The sequence below is a fragment of the Pristis pectinata genome, chromosome 28 (genome assembly GCF_009764475.1).
Source record: "Pristis pectinata isolate sPriPec2 chromosome 28, sPriPec2.1.pri, whole genome shotgun sequence".
Classification (NCBI taxonomy): domain Eukaryota; kingdom Metazoa; phylum Chordata; class Chondrichthyes; order Rhinopristiformes; family Pristidae; genus Pristis; species Pristis pectinata.
This window is the reverse complement of record NC_067432.1, coordinates 22,234,367-22,254,716: the sequence shown is the minus strand read 5'-3', so window position 1 is coordinate 22,254,716 and position 20,350 is coordinate 22,234,367. Positions and strand designations below refer to the sequence as shown.

The 20,350-nt window shown below is 40.4% G+C and overlaps 1 protein-coding gene across 2 annotated transcripts in view; it reads right to left on the bottom strand.

The window, feature by feature from the left end:
• Nucleotides 1–20,350, bottom strand: part of adamtsl3 (ADAMTS-like 3) — a 509,738-nt gene that overhangs the window by 226,060 nt on the left and 263,328 nt on the right. For both annotated transcript variants that reach the window (XM_052040649.1, XM_052040648.1), the window contains exon 6: nt 14,762–14,998. In XM_052040649.1, coding sequence (XP_051896609.1) covers nt 14,762–14,998 — 237 coding nt within the window. The remainder of the gene's footprint in view (nt 1–14,761; nt 14,999–20,350) is intronic.

Genomic DNA, 20,350 nt, shown 5'->3' with positions numbered 1-20,350 from the left:
CATGATGTTTTTACCGAACACGATGCCAAATTAATCTAAATCCCTCCATTCTCGGCATATTCATGTGTCTAATCTAAAAGCCTTTGAAATACCACTATTGTATCCACTTCCACCACTACCCCTGGCAGCCTGTTTCAGGCACCCACCGCTCTCTGTGTAAAAAAAAAACTTACCCCACTCATCCCATTTAAACTTTCCCCCTCTCACCTTAATTCTATGTCCTCTAATATTTGACATTTTGACCCTGGAGAAAAAGATACTGGCTGTCTACCTGATCTATGCCTCTCATAATTTTATAAACTTCTCTCAGGTTTCCACTCAGTCTCTAACTCTCCAGAGAAAATAATTCAAGTTTGTCCAATCTCTCCTTATAGCTAGTACCCTCTAATCCCAGGCAGCATCCTGGTAAACCCCTTCTGCACCCTCTCCAAAGCCTCCACATCTTTCCAGTAATGGGGCAACCAGAACTGCATGCAATACTCCAAGTGGGGCCTAACCAAGTTGCTGGAATAAAAAACAGAAAGTACAACAATTGCATTGCAGGTCAGGCAGTACCTGCAGAGAGAGAAGCTCAGTTCTAGTAAAAGGTTATTGACTCCGTTTCTGTCTCCACAGACACTGTGTGACCTGCTAAGATTCTATGTCATTGACTGATTGATAGAGTAAGTGGCCTGCCTGCTGACTGAAGATTGAGTGAATCATTTCAAGTGGTAACAATACAGGATGAGAGGGAAATAACCATACAATTAAAAGTTTTGAACTTAGCACGAAGGCTTGAATGTACACAAGCCAAGTTCAGATCAAGTATTAATTTCGTCTAAAAGATACAAGAGCAATGTTCTTGTACTTGCATTTAAAAGGAACCACTCAAAAATATATACAAAGAATGCTTCAGAGTATTATTAAACTTTCTTTAAAAAAATCAAAATCAATCACATTATTCTCAAAACTAGAATGACTGTAAATAAAAATTGGTATCTCAGATTCCTTTCCATTTTCCCCGCTTTGTAAGAGAGGATAAGTTGCAAGAATAGAGGGGAATGGGCCCCTCTACAGAGTTTGCTCTTCTGGGAGCTGGCACAGACCTGATGGGCTGAATGGCTTTTTTTCTGTGTCACTTTATTTCAGGGGCTCCAGAAAAAGAAATGTTAAAATCCAGACCTCCTCCTTTTCTGAGTGGCTTATTCATATTTTCTTTCCTGCAGGTAAAGTTTTCCTTTCTCGGTGGTAAAGTGTTTTTTTTCCTAATTGGTTAATTCTCCAAGGGGATAATTTAACATAACCCACCTGTTGGGAAACTCATGGGATCAGGCACAGCGATAGTTTAAACTCTGCCCAATTTTACAATCAAGAATGCAGGCTCCCTTGATACTCCAGTATACTGATAAGAATGTCTTTGCCATATCACAGTTATTAAGCTGTGAAAACACACCCCTGACTTTAACCTTGACAAATAAGTTACTCTCGACTTGTTAACTCCCTGGCTGAAATTTATAGCACCAGCACAAAAGTGTAACCCCCTCTATTTAGCTTATATAATTAGAAGAAAACTTCTTGAAGTTTAAAATCATAAACAAAATTGCATATCAATTCTCTCTTTGAAAATAATTCTGACTTTTTGTTGCATTTTAACTGCAGAGTTCATTCAACCTCTAATTGGAGGGAGATTGGAGGGAGACTTCTTCATTCAGAGTTGGGTGAATGCTTTAACCTCAACTAATTAAATCTAAGAAAACAAGCTAATGAAGATTGAGAATGGAACCTGGCATCAAAGGTAAACCTGATATGACTGTGATTATTTTTCTCTGAATGAACATTGTTAATGGAAATGGAAACCGAGTACAGACTGGTGGACACAACAGCCAATACACTTCAAAAGTATTCCTTTGGCTACGAAATGTTCAAGGATTTTCTAGTTACATGAATCATGGTCTATAAATGCAAATTTTTCCTTTAACTTTTTGTACAGGAATTTTGTATGCAGATGGCGAAGATACTGTAATATACCATTCTAACGGACCTCAGTTTAGGATTAAATATTGAAGATTCAATATTATGGATACCTGATTATAGAGACTATAATCATTTACCCTCCCAGTTTTAAATATTTCCAAAACTTTGTGTGAAGTGAGGCAAAGATTACAAACACTGCTTTTGGTTGCCCTTGCCTCATTGTCAAAATCCTTATGCTCCAGTTCCAATATCTACAGTTCTCCATGAAGGATAAACCCTCTTTATGGAGAGGTGAATACTTTCCTTATTTCTGGGATCACATTTGAAAAGTGTTCCTTGATTCATCAGGATTAAGCTACACTGTAACTCCCTTGAAGTGATGAGATTGCTCTTTTAATTCTGCGGTCCTAGATGATCACTGCACCATCTGTAAAAAATCTTTAATTAATGATTTGTAGAAGTACAAATGTGCTGAGGTGGACACTTTATTTGCTTCCTACTACATAAAAAAGGAGAAAAGGTAGAGCCTTTAACCTATCTTTGAGAGGTGCAGAAAGTAAGTAATTGGGAAAACTAAATGGAAAAAAAAACTGCAGATGCTGGAAATCTGAAATGAAAACATGAAATGCAGAAAAAACTCAGCAGGTCAGGCAGCATCCATCAATACAGAAAGAGAAACCTCTACTTCCTCAGAAGCCTAAGGAAATTTGGCATGTATCCAATGAATCTTACCAATTTTTACTGATGAATTATAGAAAGCATCCTATCCGGAAGCATCTCAACTTTGTATGGCAACTGCTCTGCCCAAGACCACAAGAAATTGCAGAGAGTTGTGAACCAGCCTAGTCTATCATGAAAACTAGCCTCCCCTCTGTTGACTCTGTCTACACTTCCTGCTGCCTTGGGAAAACAGCTAACATAATCAAGGACCCCTCTGACCTAAGTCATTGTCTCTTCTCCCCTCTCCCAGTGGGCAGAAGATACAAAAGCCTGAGAGCATGAACCACTAGACTCAAGGGCAGCTTCTACCCCAGTTATCAAACTCTTGAACAGACCTCTCATACACTAAAAGATGAATTCTTGAACTCTAGATCTCCCAATCTACCTCATCGTGGTTCTTGCACCTTATTTGTCTACCTGCACTGCACTTTCTCTGTAACTGTTGCACTGCATTCAGCATTGTGTTTTCCTTTTACTATGTTGATGTAATTACGTATGGCATAATTTGTCTGGATGGCATACAGAACAAAAGCTTTTCACTTGATCTTGGTACATGTGATAATAATAAACCAAGACGCAAGAGACTGCAGATGCTGGAATCTGGAGCAACACACAAAACACTGGCATTTTGTATGTAAGTGAATTGTTTGGTTCTGAACATCAGACAGTTTTATGGCCACTTGCAAGTGGTGCCAGCCCACAAATTGCTGACTCCAATTTCATAACCTGCCACAGTGGTGGTTGAACGGGGTATTTCTATAACATTAATCAAATACTGTAAATAAGGCACCACGGTCATTAGAATGGTGCAGACTGCTCGTGGAAACAAAGTCAAAGACATTACTTTGAGCAAGCTTTCAAAGGATGTAATTGCTAGGGTGGCAAAGAGGTATGACAGCAAAAGTCCAGAATTCTGGATGTTGATTGATGGAAGATCACAGACCATGAGGCAACTACATGATCAGAGCTACAAGTCCAAAGGATTGCATGCTAGAATGTAGGACTGGTGAATTTTGTAATATACTGTTATAGGTAGAGTGTAAAATACTTTTTTAATTACCACATTTTAAAGCTATCTCATGCTGAGGATGTGAGCCATCATGTATGTCCCTGAGAAGGTAGCGGTGACCTTCTTGAATGACTGCAGAGGATTCTGTGAAGATGTTTCCATGATACCATGGTGTATCTGTGACTAAAATGGTGACCCACAACAATGGAGCAGTGATTATACATCCAACCTGACTTGGAGGAGAACCTGATGGAATGCTTGTTCTAACGCACCTGCCATTCGTCTCAGTAAAGGTTGCGAGTTTGGGAGATATTGATGAAGTGTAGCCTATTGGTATCACACACTGCAGAGGACACTAGTGGTGGAATGGGTAGATGTTTGGATTGGTTAAATGTCTGCTGATTAAACAAACCACCTTGTCCTTAATGTGCTGCAGAACAAGGGGTCAGCAGAAACAAGTCTGGCAGAGTAAATACTGGAGTCGGTTGCCAGTGGAAAATGGCAGGGAGAGCACTGGAGACACTGAACCTCCAGGTGAAAAGGAATGGGGGAGGGTTACAGCAGCAGTGAAGGGAAGTGGAGTGAAGAAAGGTTCTGGTCCATCGTGGACAGCGTTGAGTGCGGAAATGAAGTCCTAAATGGTAAACCAACAGAAGTATAAACTTTGCCTGAATGGGTTCCTCTTGGACTATCAGGAGAAAAGTTAGACTATCATCATTCATTCTGCTCAAGATGCGACCTTTTAACTTTGTAAGTCGCAGATTTTCTTTTAACTGGATCTCTGCCTGCAGCTCAGCACAACTGACACCCATCCTGTGGAATCCAGGAAGGTGCTGTTGCTGGTATACATGGGATGCAGCATGGAGTGATGACCGTAGGAAAGAATATATCCTGGTGAGTTGAGGTGTGCACTACTGTCCCTCCAGCCTCACTAGCAAAGCAGCAAAGGCACATGTCCTCTACCCCAGGCAGTCTTTGCTTCTCTTGAATCTCCCATGCTTCACAAAGACTAGGATGCTTGTTCAGGCAGGGTTAAAAGCAATAAATGATATTGCAAGCTCATTACAACCCTCCTGGGGGCAAGGTCACTGTATGGCCTGTCTAGCCTCTGCTAGACCTGGAGCAGGATGAGTTAGAGGCAACTTTGACATTTTTAGAATACTAAAGGAGTTAACATTCACCTCCAAATATCAAAAAAGAAATGCAGGTGGATAGATGGGGAGTGAGGGTTGGAGTTTGGGTCAGGATTCAACCTGACCCTAAATGAGCAGCTAATGACGAGGTGGGACGAGGGTGGTGTAGTTGGCAAGAGTCACGGATGGTGGTGGGGAGCAGTAGAATGAATTAGTGCATGGATTTCCGAACAAAACTATTTTGGTCTTTATCGACAGCTGAGGAAATGGTTGGTTTCAGGACCCATGTCAGGCATTATTCAGCCAAGATGGCAACATAAATGAGAGCACTGGCAGGGAAACTGTACCACTGGCAAAGACTGCCTCAGGGAGGTCCCACTGTAAGACAAGGGTGCAATTGATGCTGACTACACTCAGGAAATCCAGGCCTGCAAACAGCCGTAAACACAGTCCTTTATCATGAGAGTCGTATTTTATTATTAAAATCAATTCTGAAAGTGCATAATATTCAAATATCCACACACATAACAATGTGGCTGCCTTCCTAAAATGTACTTCGTTTCTTTTTTTTGCTGTATTTGTCTTCATTCTTCATGCAACACTTTTCAACATACATTTCATTCTTCGAAAGATTAAGCATTGCTATTTTACAGAATAATGCCATTTGTCTTGTGTTCTGTTTGCGACAGTGAAGATATCTGTTTAATGTCACTGATGAAAAAATGCAAAACTCCTGGGAATAAGGGAAACTAGAACCTGGATAGAATGCAACATTCCTGTTTAATAGTTCCCACACAGAAATGCACTCTGCCATGCGACTGGAATAACCCTCCTTCAGCATTTAAGTAATTAACAATCACAGAATTAAGCCATTTATAAAACAAATGCCAATTGTGAGTTACTGAATTATTAGGGTCATTGGTAATGATGAATAGGAGACTAACCTTGTGTCCCTTGAATTACAGCTGAATAAAACCATTGAAATGCCTAGAAGGCTACTTACACAAAAGAATACTTAATAGAATCCAAATATTGCAGTATGGAAAATTTTTGGAAAATGGATTCTATAATTAGCTTCTGACAGAAAGCAATAAAGAGCAAAACATTAGCTATCAAATGAAAAATACCCTGTTCTGTTTCTGTCAGTGAATTAACAATCCTTCATTTCTTATCTATTGCTTCACTCAGTAAAATAGATCCATTTTTAAGGAGTGCATCAAAGATTAAAAAGTCATACTACATTCTATTTATCAAACTATAGAGTCTGCATATATCATTTTAATTTAGCAACAAGCTTCTTTCCTGAGTGCAGTGTTTGCTTTACAAACCATAAATGGATTGAACTCCAACAACCTATTTTCAATCTCATCCTTACAATGAAGCAGACACCAAAATGGAAATGAATTCACAGAAAGTAAATCCTTCTCATTCATTATTTGAATATTACATCGTCCAAGGGCTACTACTCCTTTAAGATCTGGGGAATTTTCTCCTTGTTTTAAAGGATTGGGACTAGCTGTATAATTGGAAAGCACTTTCAAAGAGCTAGTATAAACATACCAGGCTGAAAGACCCCAAGCAAAACCATATGGTTCCATGAAGGCATCACAAATGTTTGTTTTGTCTTTATTTACTTCGGTCAACATCACAAACTTATAACACATGGAACATAGAACAGTACAGCACAGGAACAGGCTGTTTGTCCCACTATGTTGTGCAGAATTAATTAAACTAATAATTAAATGCCAAACTGAACTAATCCCTTCTGCATCCACAATGTCCACATCCCTCCATTCTCTGCACACTCATGTGTCTATCTAAGACCCTCCTGAATGCCTCTATCATATTTACTTCTACTACCACCCTGGTAGTGCATTCCAGGCACCTGTGTAAAAAAAAACTGAGTAAAAAACTTTCCCCGCACATCTCCTTTGAACTTGCCCCCCTCTCACCCTAAACGCATGCTCTCCAGAATTAAACATTTTGACTCCAGAAGAAAGATACCAGCTGCCAACTCTATTTATGCTTCTCATATTCCCATTAACTTCTATCAGGTCTCCCCTCAGCCTCTGCCGCTCCAGAGGAAACAACCTAAATTTGTCCAACTTCTCCTTATAGCATATGCCCTCTAATCCAGGCAGCATCCTGGTAAATATTTCCTGTGCCCTATCCAAAACTTCCACATACTTCCTATGACGCCATGAATGGAATTGAACACAATACTCCAGATGCGGCCTAACCAGAGTTTTATAAAGCTGTGGCATAACTTCCTGACTCTTGAGCTTGATGCCTTGACTAATAAAGGCAAGTATGTCATATGCCTTCTTTACCACCCTATCAACCTGTGCAGCCACTTTCAAGGAGCTATGGACTTGGACCCCTCTGTATATCAACACTGTTAAGGGTCCTGCCATTAACTGTGTACTGTCTCTTTACATTTGATCTCCCAAAGTCAACACCTCACACTTGGCCAGATTATATTCCATCTACTATTTCTCCGCCCATATCTGCAGCTGATCTATATCCTGCTGTATCCTTTGGCAATCCTCTACACTATCCACAATGCCACTAATCTTCCTATTGTCTGAAAACTTACTAACCCACCTATCTGTATTTTCATCCAAGTCACTTATATGCATCACAAATAGCAGAGGTTCCAGCACGGATTCCTGCGGAACACCACTAGTCACGGACATCCAGCTAGAATAAGTCCCGTCAACCACTACCCTCTGTCCTCTGTGGGCAAGGCAATTCTGAATACAAACAGATAAGTCACCATGAATCCCAAGCAATCTTCTGGATGAGTCTACCACCGGGGACCTTGTCAAACGCCTTACTAAAATCTACACAGACAACATTCACAGCTCTACCCTCATCAATCACCTTTGTCCACTCCTTGAAAAACTCATCTAGTTAGTAAGACGTGATTTGCCCCACACAAAGCCATGCTGAATGTTAATAATTAAGCCATGGTTTTATAAATGCTCATAAATCCTATTCCCAAGAATCCTCTCCAATAGCTTCCCTGCCATTGATGTGAGACTATAGACCAGTGAGTTTAAGATTATACCTATTTCCCTTCTTAAAGAATGGAACAACATTAGCTACTTACCAGTCATCTGGGATCTCACCTGTGGCTACAGAGGACACAGATATCTTGGCCAAGGTCCCAGAAATCTCATCTTGTGTCTCTCTCAATCAGCTGGGGTCTATCCCATCAGGCCCTGGGGACTTGTCCACCTTAATGTCCTTCAAGAAACCCAACACTATCTCTTTATTTATCTCAAAATGTCCCAGCATATTAGCATGCTCCTCACTGATCTCATTACCCTTCACGTCCCCCTCTTTGGTAAACACTGACGCAAAGTATTAGCTAGGACTTCACCCACATCCTCCTCCTCCAAGCACGTGCTCCCTTCTTTATCCTTGAGTGATCCTACCCTCTCCGTAGTTATCCTCTTGCTCTTGATGTACATATAATGTTTCACATTATGACACAAGATGCATACGAACTTCTTCTCATTAAGACGTGGGACAGAATGGGTAAGGTCAAGAAGTTCAGTCCTTTTGTCTGGTCAGGCCTCAGATGAAAGGGGAATAGTTACAAGAATTGATAGCCTGGTATGTCATGAAAGACCTTTGTCAAGGCAAGTTATCTATGAAGGTATTGGCAACAGGTAACCCAGGCTTTTGGCTTTGGTTTATTTGTACAGATTCATTGTTGTATATTCAAAAAGGCTCTGGTTCTTTGCATTACTCTGTGAATTTTTACTGTATGGTATGCTAACAAAATTATCTCAATGTCTACTTGGCTTCTTTTTAAATTAATCTACCTGTGGTTAGATCATAGCTCATCCTCTGGATATTTTTTTATGGTTATTCAAGGGTTTCCCCAGGGTTGAGTTTGCCCTGAGTTCTAGTCCATGCTGAGTTCATGCTGAAATTCTCCCTCACTTATCATCTTAACCTGCCCATTCTTGCAAGGATCCACACTGCACATCCATTTACTTCTTTGTGAACATGCATCCTAAAACACAATCTTTGTCCTTTTTTGGAACAACACTTGCCTTTCAGTGGAGCAAAGAGAAGCTTGTTCTTTAAATTGTACAAAGTCATAGGGGTTAATTTTCCAACTGCAAGCTCTTGGCATGAAGGTTTGTCTACTGGGAACATATAGCAGTATATTGTGTAGACAGCCCATGATTTTACATCCTTTTAAAATTATTGGAAAGAAAATTCTCGGCTGTGTTTGCACAATTTCCTGATTTGCATTCCCAACAGGCTCCATGCCAGGAGCAAGCAAGCAGAAAATTTACTCCGTAATTCCTTCATGTCTTTCACATGTCTAATCTGGCGGTCCTTAGCTCTGGACCAACCCTTAAACCTTCAATTTTTAGCAGCTTAGCTGCAGTGACTGAGCAATTCAGTCACCTTGCATTGCTTTTCTCATCGCTATGATCTCTCAAAATCACTTATTTCTGGAGTGGTCAATTCATAATACTCCAGATATTTGACCAAGCGATTCTGGGCACAAATCACCTTTGTGTAATTTCTGTGACAGTTGTGCACTGGATGGCATCATTTCTCATGCAACATTCTTTTGGAAATTAGATCACATTGTTCTGAGGAGTGACTGTTGTTGGCCATGATGATGTAGATTGTGTGGTCAAGAATCCATCTTATCGTACAAGAGGTCCATTCAATAGGGAGCCAGAAATGATATATGTCCACTTATTTTTTTATTTTAAGTTTAAACACCTTCCTTAAGCACTCCCATTGAACCAACCTTCAATCCCCAGAGGTCCCACAATGACTTTTTGCCTCAATCTCCACTTCACTCAGAACCCCACAAGAACCTAACCTCCAGTCACCACACTCCTTCTCTTAACAGGCTCCGATTGGGTCCCAAATTCTGGCCTTTCTTCCTCTTCCATCCTTGGAGCTGTGTTACATTTCTATTTGAGAATTCCTTAGTGCCAGAAGGAAAGCGTGCAAGGGCTAATCAGCAGCACCCAACAACCTGGGCACGACTGACTTTTTAAGCGACAGGTTCCATGACTGAGACATGTTGGACAAGGATGCCTCAATGGCTTTTGAATGAGGCTGAAAAATTTCATGGTCTCTTTCTCTACTGTCCTATCCTTTCCTGCTTAATATTTCTTTCACTCTTAGTGTCCAATACTCTCCATAGAGGCCATGTCCATTCAAAACTTGCTGCTCCTCAACAAGATCAAGAATCTCCTCCGTTTAACCTCTCTCTCTCTCTCTTTTTTTGGTCCTCATTACTCTATTAACATCAATATCCTTGTTTTATCAATATTAATAACAAATCTCGTTTGATTTAAATGTTTGAACTCATGAGGTATTTGGAAACAGCATTCATCTCAACATGTTATTTTTAAATGTCAAGGACTCTACCTTACAAACTCTCATTCAACCACATACTACCACATCACTACAAACAACACATACAATATAATTCCCTATTTTTCTTTCCCAGGACCTCAACACTATCAATTTCAAACTCTGCTAGCATCCTTTGACCTCCAATCATCAGGCTTTAAAAATCAAATTTGACATTGCTACTTCCTCACTCATGCTATCACATCATTACACTTTCCAACATGTCTGATATCTTGTACAATAGAAGATGACCAAGAACTTATTTATCTTATTAATAAAAAGGCTTTCATCTATGGTTTTCCGTAGGGCTGATTTCCTCATCTCAGCTATGTTGGTGGTGGAAGCCACTAAACGAACACCGATTACTTTGCTTCAGAGAGTAAGAAAAAGATCAGCGGCCCTGTATCCCAGGCTCTTGTGCATGATCCTGTAGTATCACTGATCAAGAAGTTTGTAGCGGTTGCTACTGCGGAATAAAACAAGACTCTACTCGGAGGATTGCCAAACAGAACTGGTTTATTTTCCCGCCTTGTGCGGGCCCTTTAAGGGAGAAAAACTCCCGCCCAAAAAAACCGGCAATGACGTAAGTCCTACGTCATCAGGACTTTCCCGCGCGCGGGTTCTCCCCGTCGCTCGGAAAGACGAGGCCCGCCGCCATCTTGGGCCTCGTCGCTCCGACGCCGCGCGACCCGACTGCCGAGCCGGTTCGCCCGACTAGACGGTGAGTCGCCACAAGTTCATCTTTCAAAGAGCAATCCAGATGGCCCCATTCCCATTCAATCCCCATCTTGCTGCTTTTTTTTTAAACCTTCATGTATTTATCCAGTTCCCATTTGAAGGTTGCCCTGTATCCACCACCAATTCTCTGCACTTTTAAATCCCAATTAGTCATTGCATACAAGTCTTTTTCCTTCGATCACATGCATTCCTTTGCCAATGACCTTAAATGTGAAGGCTCTGGTAAATGGCTATTTAGCTGTTGTAAACTATTTTGTTTCATTTAAGCTTTCTAAACACTTCAGGATTTTAAATATTTCTATCAAATCTGGTCTTACCCTTCTCTTTCTTGAAGAGATGAATCATAGCTTCCCCAATCTTTTCACATGAGTAATCCTCTTCCCTCAAACCATTCTAGTCTGTCTCATCTCCAAAGCCTTCAGGCTCATTCTGAAGTGCAATGACCAGAAATGGAGAGAATATTCCAGCCTTAATGTCTAAAGTCTAAGATCTGATATACTTTTACACTCCTTCGAAAACGTGCCCTGCTACCTTCAAAGATTTATTTATAGGCACCTGTAGGACTTAAGGTTCTTGCAGCCCAATTGAAACTGTCCCATTGAAAGATACAATGAGGAAAGGTATACTAAAGGTATAGAATTTGCCAAAATTCTAATCATTCTATGGTCTTTTTGAAGTCTGCAGTCATCTTTTTCAATGTTTCCCACACTTTTCCAATGTCATGTCATTGCAAATTTCAATCTGCTACCTTATAGTCAAAGTCAAATTTATTGTCATGTGCACAAGTACATGTACACACAGGCACAATGAAAAACTTATCTGCAGCAGCATCACAGGCACACAGCATCATATATGCAGCATTCACAAGAAAAACATAAATTGAAACCTTTTTTTATGAGAAAGAATACAATTAGAACAAAAAAAATACACAAAATTCATTTTAGTATAAAGTGATCAAAGTAGTCATAGTGTTGTAGTGATTAGGGTTTTTCCAGTTGGTTCGAGAACCGAATGGTTGAAGGGAAGTAGCTGTTCTTGCACCTAGTGGTGTGGGACTTCAGGCTTCAGTACCTCCTGCCCAATGGTAGCTGCGAGAAAATGGCATGGCCCAGATGGTGGGGATCTATGATGGATATTGCCTTCTTGAGGCAGCGCCTCATATAGACGCTACTGATGGTGGGGAGCGATGTGCCTGTGATGCACTGGGCTGAGTCCACTTCCCTCTGAGGCTTCCATTCTCAAGGCAGTGCCTCCTGTAGATACTACCGATTGTGTATTGAATTGCACTCATTTCACATATATCAGAACAAGCATCAGACTTAGTGCAGAATATTGGGGGAAACACCCCAATGCACACAAACGGATGCACTATATGAGCTCTTCAGCACCTTTTTCATCGGGGTACCACTTCTGTATTCAGTCAAATGCTGCCCAGGAGTTGGGGCCATGACCAGGCTCTCATTGCCATGGGGAAGGAATAGCCAGTAGCCTTTGACCCAAGTGATAATGATGCCTTGGGCTGAAGGTTGGGGAATTGCAGCCTGTGAGGGCCAGGAGAAAATGTGGGAGACCATGATTGGACGTTTGGGGACAGAGAAAAATAATCAGCCAAGGACTGGGCCAAGTGGTGGCCATGTGGAAAATGGCTCAAATGCAGCTCCTGGGAGATCAGATCCTTCATCTGAGGCCTTGGAGTTGTGGTGTTATGGAACTGGGAGGAACAAGGGTCTAGAGAGGATTGGAAGGATGGGGCTTCAGCCCTGTGGGGTCAGGAGTGACATCAAAGGTTGGGTGTTGGATGTGGGAAGCAGAAGAATGATGGGTAAGTCAGGGACTTAACCAACATGGGTCCCAGTGCAGCACTGCATTGAGAAAATCCAGCTGTCCCAGGAGTGCCCAAAAATGACTGCTCCAGAGAAAACTCAGTCGAAGTTCTTCCACGTTGGTCCGAAATGAATAATGCCATCCAATGTGTCTCTGATGCCTGAATCAATCACGGGTACAAGTGTGCCCCATGCCAGGCAGCACCTAGTCAATTATCCAAGGAATGGCATAAGACCCAATAATGATCCCAATCACATTTTCATTCAATTTTCAATGATAGATAACAGATGCATAACTCCAAAGCAAAAAAAGCATTTTGGAATTGAATTTCTCAGCCTCTATCTCATTCCAGTCTAAATAATCAACCATTTATCATAACTCTCTGCTTGTTACCCCTTGACCAGTTTGATATACTTGCCTTTTTCATTCCATTTGCTTGAAATCTCCTAATTTTGGTTGATGATCAAAAGCCTTTCACTAGTCTACTTACACATCAACTGCACACCTCTCATCAATAGTTTTTATTAACTCAGCATTAAATTCAAGTTAGTCAAATGCAATTTGCATTTAACATTAGTCCATACCTGTCCAAGGGAGTGCCAATTTTCTCCTGGACATTCGCTCTGAAAACTTCCCCATCACTGATGTTAAACTGACTTTCCTGTAATTGCTTCAGCCACTTTTTGAAGAAGGGTGTAACATTTGCCATCCTCTTGTGGCACCACACCTGTGTCTGAAACCAAGAGGCAAGTTGTGGCCACTCCCCTGGAATATCAATTTTCCCTACAACAGCAGGATACAGCACACCTGCTCTATGTACCCACAGCCTTTCTAGTAATTCCTTATTACCTAGTTTCATCTCACCCAGAACACCCACAAACTCCTCATTTACTAAAGCTTCAGCAAAGTCTTCAATGCTCAGTAAACACAGTGTAACATGCTCATTTCGTACTTAAGTCAAGCCTACTAATTTTTAGAGCTGCTCTTTATTTTGGTTGCTAAATTGGCCCCACCACTTCTCTGATAGCCCTTTTACTATTTACATGTCTAGAGAAGTTATTTGGATACTGCTTGACCAGTCTATTCTGCTACAGTACCTTTGCCCTGCACTTTCTTTTCCATATTTTCTGAAGCTTATTCAGCCTGATCCTCTCCTGTACTTCCAATACAAGTGTCACATCCAACCCTTTCCTGCTTCATTTATTTCTCTTTTATTTCTTTCTCTTCTTACTCTTTTATTTCTCAAGGACTTCTGGATTTGGTTGGCTTCTCTCAACTCCTAATAGGGCCATGCCTAGTTTATGTCACAATATCTTATGAAATTTCCAAGGTGATAAGAAATGAGTTGTGACCACAATAAATGGTCACAACTCATTTCACTTGAGGAAAAATTGATTTTCCTATCCTATCTAATTAATCTTTGGCAAATGGAAGAATGCAAGTAGAGTGCACTAAACTTTATCATGACTTGGGATATAATAATAAATGGTCTGAAATCAGAAGTTACTCAGGAGTCAAGTTATATTCTGTTAGTGCTTTATTATGTATATTTTTATGGTAAAACAACATGTTATTTCTTTTCAGGTCAGTGACTCTTATCAGCACCAATTTTAATGAAAGGACATTGATCTGAAACTTTGACTCTGTTTCTCTCTCCACAGATGCTGCCTGACCAGTTGAGTATTTCCAGCATTTTCTGTTTTTATTTCAAATTTCCAGCATTTGAAGTTTTTTTTTAAACTTTATTCAGAATTTCTTCACTGGCATCTGCTTACAGTTCTCAGAATGCATGGACAAGACTGCAGTACTTAGAAGTATACAATTCAAGAAACTAAGTTAGGTTTAGGAAGCACATATTCATCTTATAGAATCTGGTAACAATCATTCTACGTTGAATGTAAAGCCTTCTGTAAATATAGACTTACTCCAATAAAATATGAAGAACCTCCAGCAATAATTATGGAAAGGTACGAATAGTTACCTGACAAATTCCGCTGATGCACATATTCAGAGACTCAGTGTTACATCGGGTACCATCGAGGACTTTAGGTGATAGCTCCACGATCAAGGTTGTTCCCCGGGCCTGACATTTCAGTGCACACTGAGCTTCTGGATCATTGTAGATGGGAATCCACTCATAGTACTGCCCTTGGTACTTCACGTCATTGTGTGCAGAGCATTGCTGGTGCCGGAAGTCACCAGCGTCAGGAGGGCAATCCTTAAGCAGAGAAAAAAAAGTGAATGTCAAAAGAGTTGATCAGTTTTTTTTTGTACACTTTATACTGTGTTGATTCTTCTTGTAAAAATATAGAGCACACCAACCTTGAAATGAAAGTGTCACATTATATTGTACAAATGTCACCCTGTGCAATCCAGCTGATGGTCAAGGTCCACAACACAACTTACCTCTAAGGTTGAGATGAATCAGTGATTTCGTGGATGCAAATAAACTGTGGCTAATAAATGTATTCACACTATTTTGTTTTTGTGCTATTACATCAAGGTAGATAGACCTAATACTCTGTCAAAGTCACATGAAGAATGAGAACTTCAAAATGCAGAACACCATCACTGGCTCTCTCTGTGCAATATGCAACAAAACTGATATTGTCAGTTTTGGCCTGCCATTCCCTATTATGTGTTGCAAGTTCTCATAGTTGTTCCAATTTAACCAGAGTATCTTTACAGGTAGCTCTTAAAAGAATATGCAGCTTTAAAAGCAACACTCTTCCAGCTACTGGGGCATGTGTCACTTGAATGAGTGGATGCAGCAATGATGGGAGGGGCATGGGAAAATCCTCATCAGAATGGGGAAGGTTCAAAGGGACCTTGACAGGCTGTCGAGGAGATACAAGGTACAGTGTACAGAGGTCATGGAGACATTCCAGCGCAAATGTTCCTCGCAGGAAGTTGTCAAGGGAGTCTCCATTGGAACAAGAGTGCAGCCTCAAAATTAACTGCACGTTGGGGAAACCTGCAGTGAAGGCAAATCCCTCTGCCTGAGTAGAAAAAGTCCCCTCTCTTGAGTGTGCCTTTTTGGATGATCGCCCGAATGCGCCAGTGAGCACATGCTGAGAGATATGGCAGATAACAGCAATAGCAGCCTGGATTGTTCCTGAGGCTGGGAAACTGCACTGACAGTGACTCTGACCTTGATGGGAACTGCAGTCAGGGCACACACGAGATTATATGTGAGGATGCAGGAAGGTACAGATCCCAGCGAGGAGAAAGAGTGCAGTTTGAGTATTGGCCCTTTAAATCACACGGTTTCCAGAAAAGTTGGATTTGAAGAACCTGCTTGGTCTGTGCCTAAATAAGACAGCCTTTTTTTTCCCCTGGTGAGGTTAAAAAGCTGACTGTAGACAAACTTTTGTGTGTTGTCATTTGGGGAGTACCGTACCCCCAAAAAAGCAGAGAACAAAATTTGGCTTAACAATAAGTCGACAGATTTCCCAACAGGCATTATGGCATTGAGAAATGTGTGCAAAATTACTCTACTCCAGGTTAATCTAATTTTCAACTGCAGAGCAGCAATTATTTTGGAGCTGTGTGTGACCATATTTCTAATCCTACATTGTCTGAAGCCACATCCACATGGTACAAAATTACCAAAATGGCAGAAAATACCATCTCTATAAAATGCAATTTTGAAAGGAAATTATATGTCTATACATGGTGTTAGTGAATAGTCATGTGTTAAAACTTAACTTGTTTGAAATTCCTTTTTCTTTCATTTTAGCAGATGCACTAATTTATATTCCCAACTGTAAGTAATCAATATCAAATTCTAATCAAATTAGGGGAGACAATCAACGGTGACAAATAGTAATTAATAAATATATGGTGGTGAGGTAGCAGTTAATGAACTGGACTAATCATCCAGAAACTTGGATTAACAATGTATATACTGAAGCTCAAACTCCACCTTAAATTCAGTAAAAAAAAATCTTAAATTCTGAAGAAAAGCGATTAGTAATAATAAGAGGTATTGGATATTTGTGAAAAACCACCTGCTTCATTAAGGCCATTCAGGAAACCTGCCCCCCTACCCAGTCTCACTAATATGCAATTCCAGATCCATCGATACAATTGACTCTTAAAAGGCTTCACAAGCCACTTAGTCACATCATCACCACTTAATGAAACAGAGAAAGAATAAAACCAGTTGCACCATTTAACATTGATCCAGGCACCAAATCAGAACCAGTTAAGTAGCTCCCAAGCCAGTCAGTCCTACATAGCTTTGCATAACAACTGAGGGCTGGTATTGAACCTGCGAAAGCTGTCCCACAGATTAGTCAAGCAACAGCATGACACTGTCCTACTCACAGAATCAAACCTTATACACAATATACCAGTCTCTTCCATCCAAATGTTTAATTTCACTCACAGCTGCTCAATAAATGAAACAGTCCACTCCTGTAAGCCCAGACAACCTTCATCCATGGACCGAGAAGTGGCAAGTAACATTCACGCCATTAAAGTGCCAAACAATGGTCATCGCCAATGAGAGGGTCCAACTAACTACCCTTGACATCCAATGGTGTGACCATCACCTAATCCACCACCTAGTCCCAGATATCATCGGTAACCAGAAACTCAGCTGAACAAACTAAATAAATTCTGTGGCTTCAACAATAGATCAGAGGTTGGGCATCCTACAATGAAAGACTTAAACTTGATGGAATACTTTCCACCTGCCTGGATGGCGGAGGATCTATCCTGGGCCCAACACATCGATGCAATCACGAAGGAGGCATGCCAGCGGCTCTGCTTCCTTAGGAGTTTGAGGAGATTTGGTATATCACCAAGGACTCTTGCAAATTTCTATAGATGTACAGTGGAGAGCATTCTGACTGGTTGCATCACAGCCTGGTATGGAGGCTCTAATGCACAGGATCACAAGAGGCTGCAGAGGGTTGTAGATTCAGCCAGCTTCATCACAGGCACAACCCTCCCCACCATCGAGGACATCTTCAAGAGGCGGTGCCTCAAGAAGGTGGCATCCATCTCTAAGGACCCTCACCATCTGGGACATGCCTTCTTCTCATTACCACCATCAGGGAGGAGGTACAGGAGCCTGAAGACCCACACTCATCAATTTAGGAACAGCTTCTTCCCCTCCACCATTAGATTTCTGAATGGTCCATGAACCCATGAACACTACTTCGTTATTCCTTTTTTTGCACTATTTATTTATTTTGTCATTTATGGTAAATTTTATATCCTTGCACTGTACTGCTACCACAAAACAACAAATTTCACGACGTAGAAATCAGTGATAAAACCTGATTCTGAACCTGAATGCAGCTCTAGCAACATTCAAGAAGTGGATCATCATTCAGGATCAAGCAGCCTATTTCCTTTGGATCCAATTCACCACCCTAAATGTACATTCCCTCCAGTTCTGGTCCAAAGTGGCTGCAGTAAGTGCAATCCACAAAATGCTTTGTAGAAATTTGCTAAGGCTGCTCTAACAGCAACATCTAAACTTGCCACCATTTCCATCATCTTCACCAGGATGACAGCAATGATTCAAAAAGGTGGTGAGCCAACACCTTCTGAAGGGCAATTAAGGATGGAAAATAAATGCTGGCCTTGTCATCAACACCCAGATTCTGAAAAATGAATAAATAATAAAAAAAAACCTTATAAATGACAATGGTGGCGAATTGGGCAGTTCAAACTATGAAAGGAGAGAGAATGAGGGAGAGAGAGAACAAAAGAGACAGAAAAAAAATGAGAGAAAGAGAGAGATCTGAATGGATATCTGGTCAACTGATGACTACTTAATTGAGATTCCATAACAATAATTATTTATTAAATTAGACTGATACCTCATTTTATAGACATTTTATATATTTTTAATTGATTTAGTTATGGATGTGCCAATTTTCCCCACACATCATTTTATTAGATATAGAGAATGTAATTCTATTGGTGCACCATTATCACAGGATGAGCACTATGATGTGTCAAGCTGGATTTTCAGAAGACTTTTGATAAAGCCATGGGAGAGGATATTATTTAAAGTGAATGCCTTCAGAATTGTGGATAAATCTTGGATAAGACTAACACATTCACCAAATAGAAAACAATAGGTAGTCATTAGAAGGGGAAAGTTGGAATGTGGCGACTGTACATGGTTGGGTTTCCTAGAAATTGTCATGAGGACCATTCCTACACAGGAAAAGATACACATGTGAATTAGGAACAAGAGTAGGCCCTCTGCCCCAACTCCCCCATTCAATAAGGCTATGGCTAATTCCTGTTTCCAGTTTAAAGCAAGAGCACGGACTCAGATCCCACTAGAGATTTACAGATGATATTAAACCAGGAAGGAATAATGGAATTAGAGGAAGCAGCACTCAAATGTACAAAATGAGAAGCATGAAAAAAGAATCAGTATAATGGCAGATAAAATTTAAGCCAGATGAATTTAGAGTATTGCATTATTGAAGAAACATTTACATTTTATGGAAGGTTTGAAGTAGCAAAGGAAAAAGTTCAAAGACAGTGGAGAATGTCAGTGGGCTCCACGCATCTAACCACAGTAGAGAATAAACTATAAAGACAAAAGAATATTAAACTGCATTGCTAATACCACAAAATGCAAGTGAAAGGTGATAATGAAAACAGGCAGTACTCTGGTCCAACCAAGTCATGATTGTTGCATTCAATTCCAGTGCTCAAAGGAGATATTCAACTGGGGGGTCAAAAAGCCACAGAATGTGTTTCAGATGAAGCTCTAAGATCTTTTCATTTATAAAAGCTTTGTTTCTATATGACCTGCTTGCTGTGACTCCAGTTAATGCCAGTGATAATACATTCACCTCTAAATCAGAAGGATGCTCATACATCCCAATCTGCAGACAAAACTTAAACTTATCTGAGATTCCAATGCAGTCTTCTGGATGTAACATTAAAACAAAGCTCCATCTGCCTTCTCAGCCGGATGTAAAAAAAATCAATGTCACTGTTCTAGGAAAAGCACAAGAGTTCTCTTGCCGGTCCTTGCCCAATGCTTATTCCCCACAAAAAAAAATCCAGTATCGCATTGCAGTTGTGGACTCTGAAATTGCAGAATTGGTTTCCATAATTGCCAGAATATAGGATGGAATAAGAATACGCAATTGACTATAAATTGAGTACTCAAGTAAGCAATTGACTTTGGAATAGCTTAAAGTCATGAAAGGTGCTGGAAATAAAGGCAAGTTATTGTTACTTTCTGCACAATTAGAGTTTAGACTGTACTTTATGACTTAAGTATCTGGCACAGTCATTTAACATGAATTACCAGCATTAAGAAATTCCTCTCTGTCAAGAGCATGAATAAAAGTCATTGAAGCATTTCAACATCCTTTTGAATAAAAGCTTATGGGATACGGCACATATTTTAAACACATACACTCTGAGGTAAGCAAAATAAGATGCTAAGTAATAACGTAACTAAACATCTGATTTTATTCTCCAGCAGGTACCTAACAAGTACAACTGGAGCAGAAGTTGCCAGTGATGCTGGGATGAGGTGGAAACTTGTCACTGACACGTTGGATCCTGGTCACAAAAG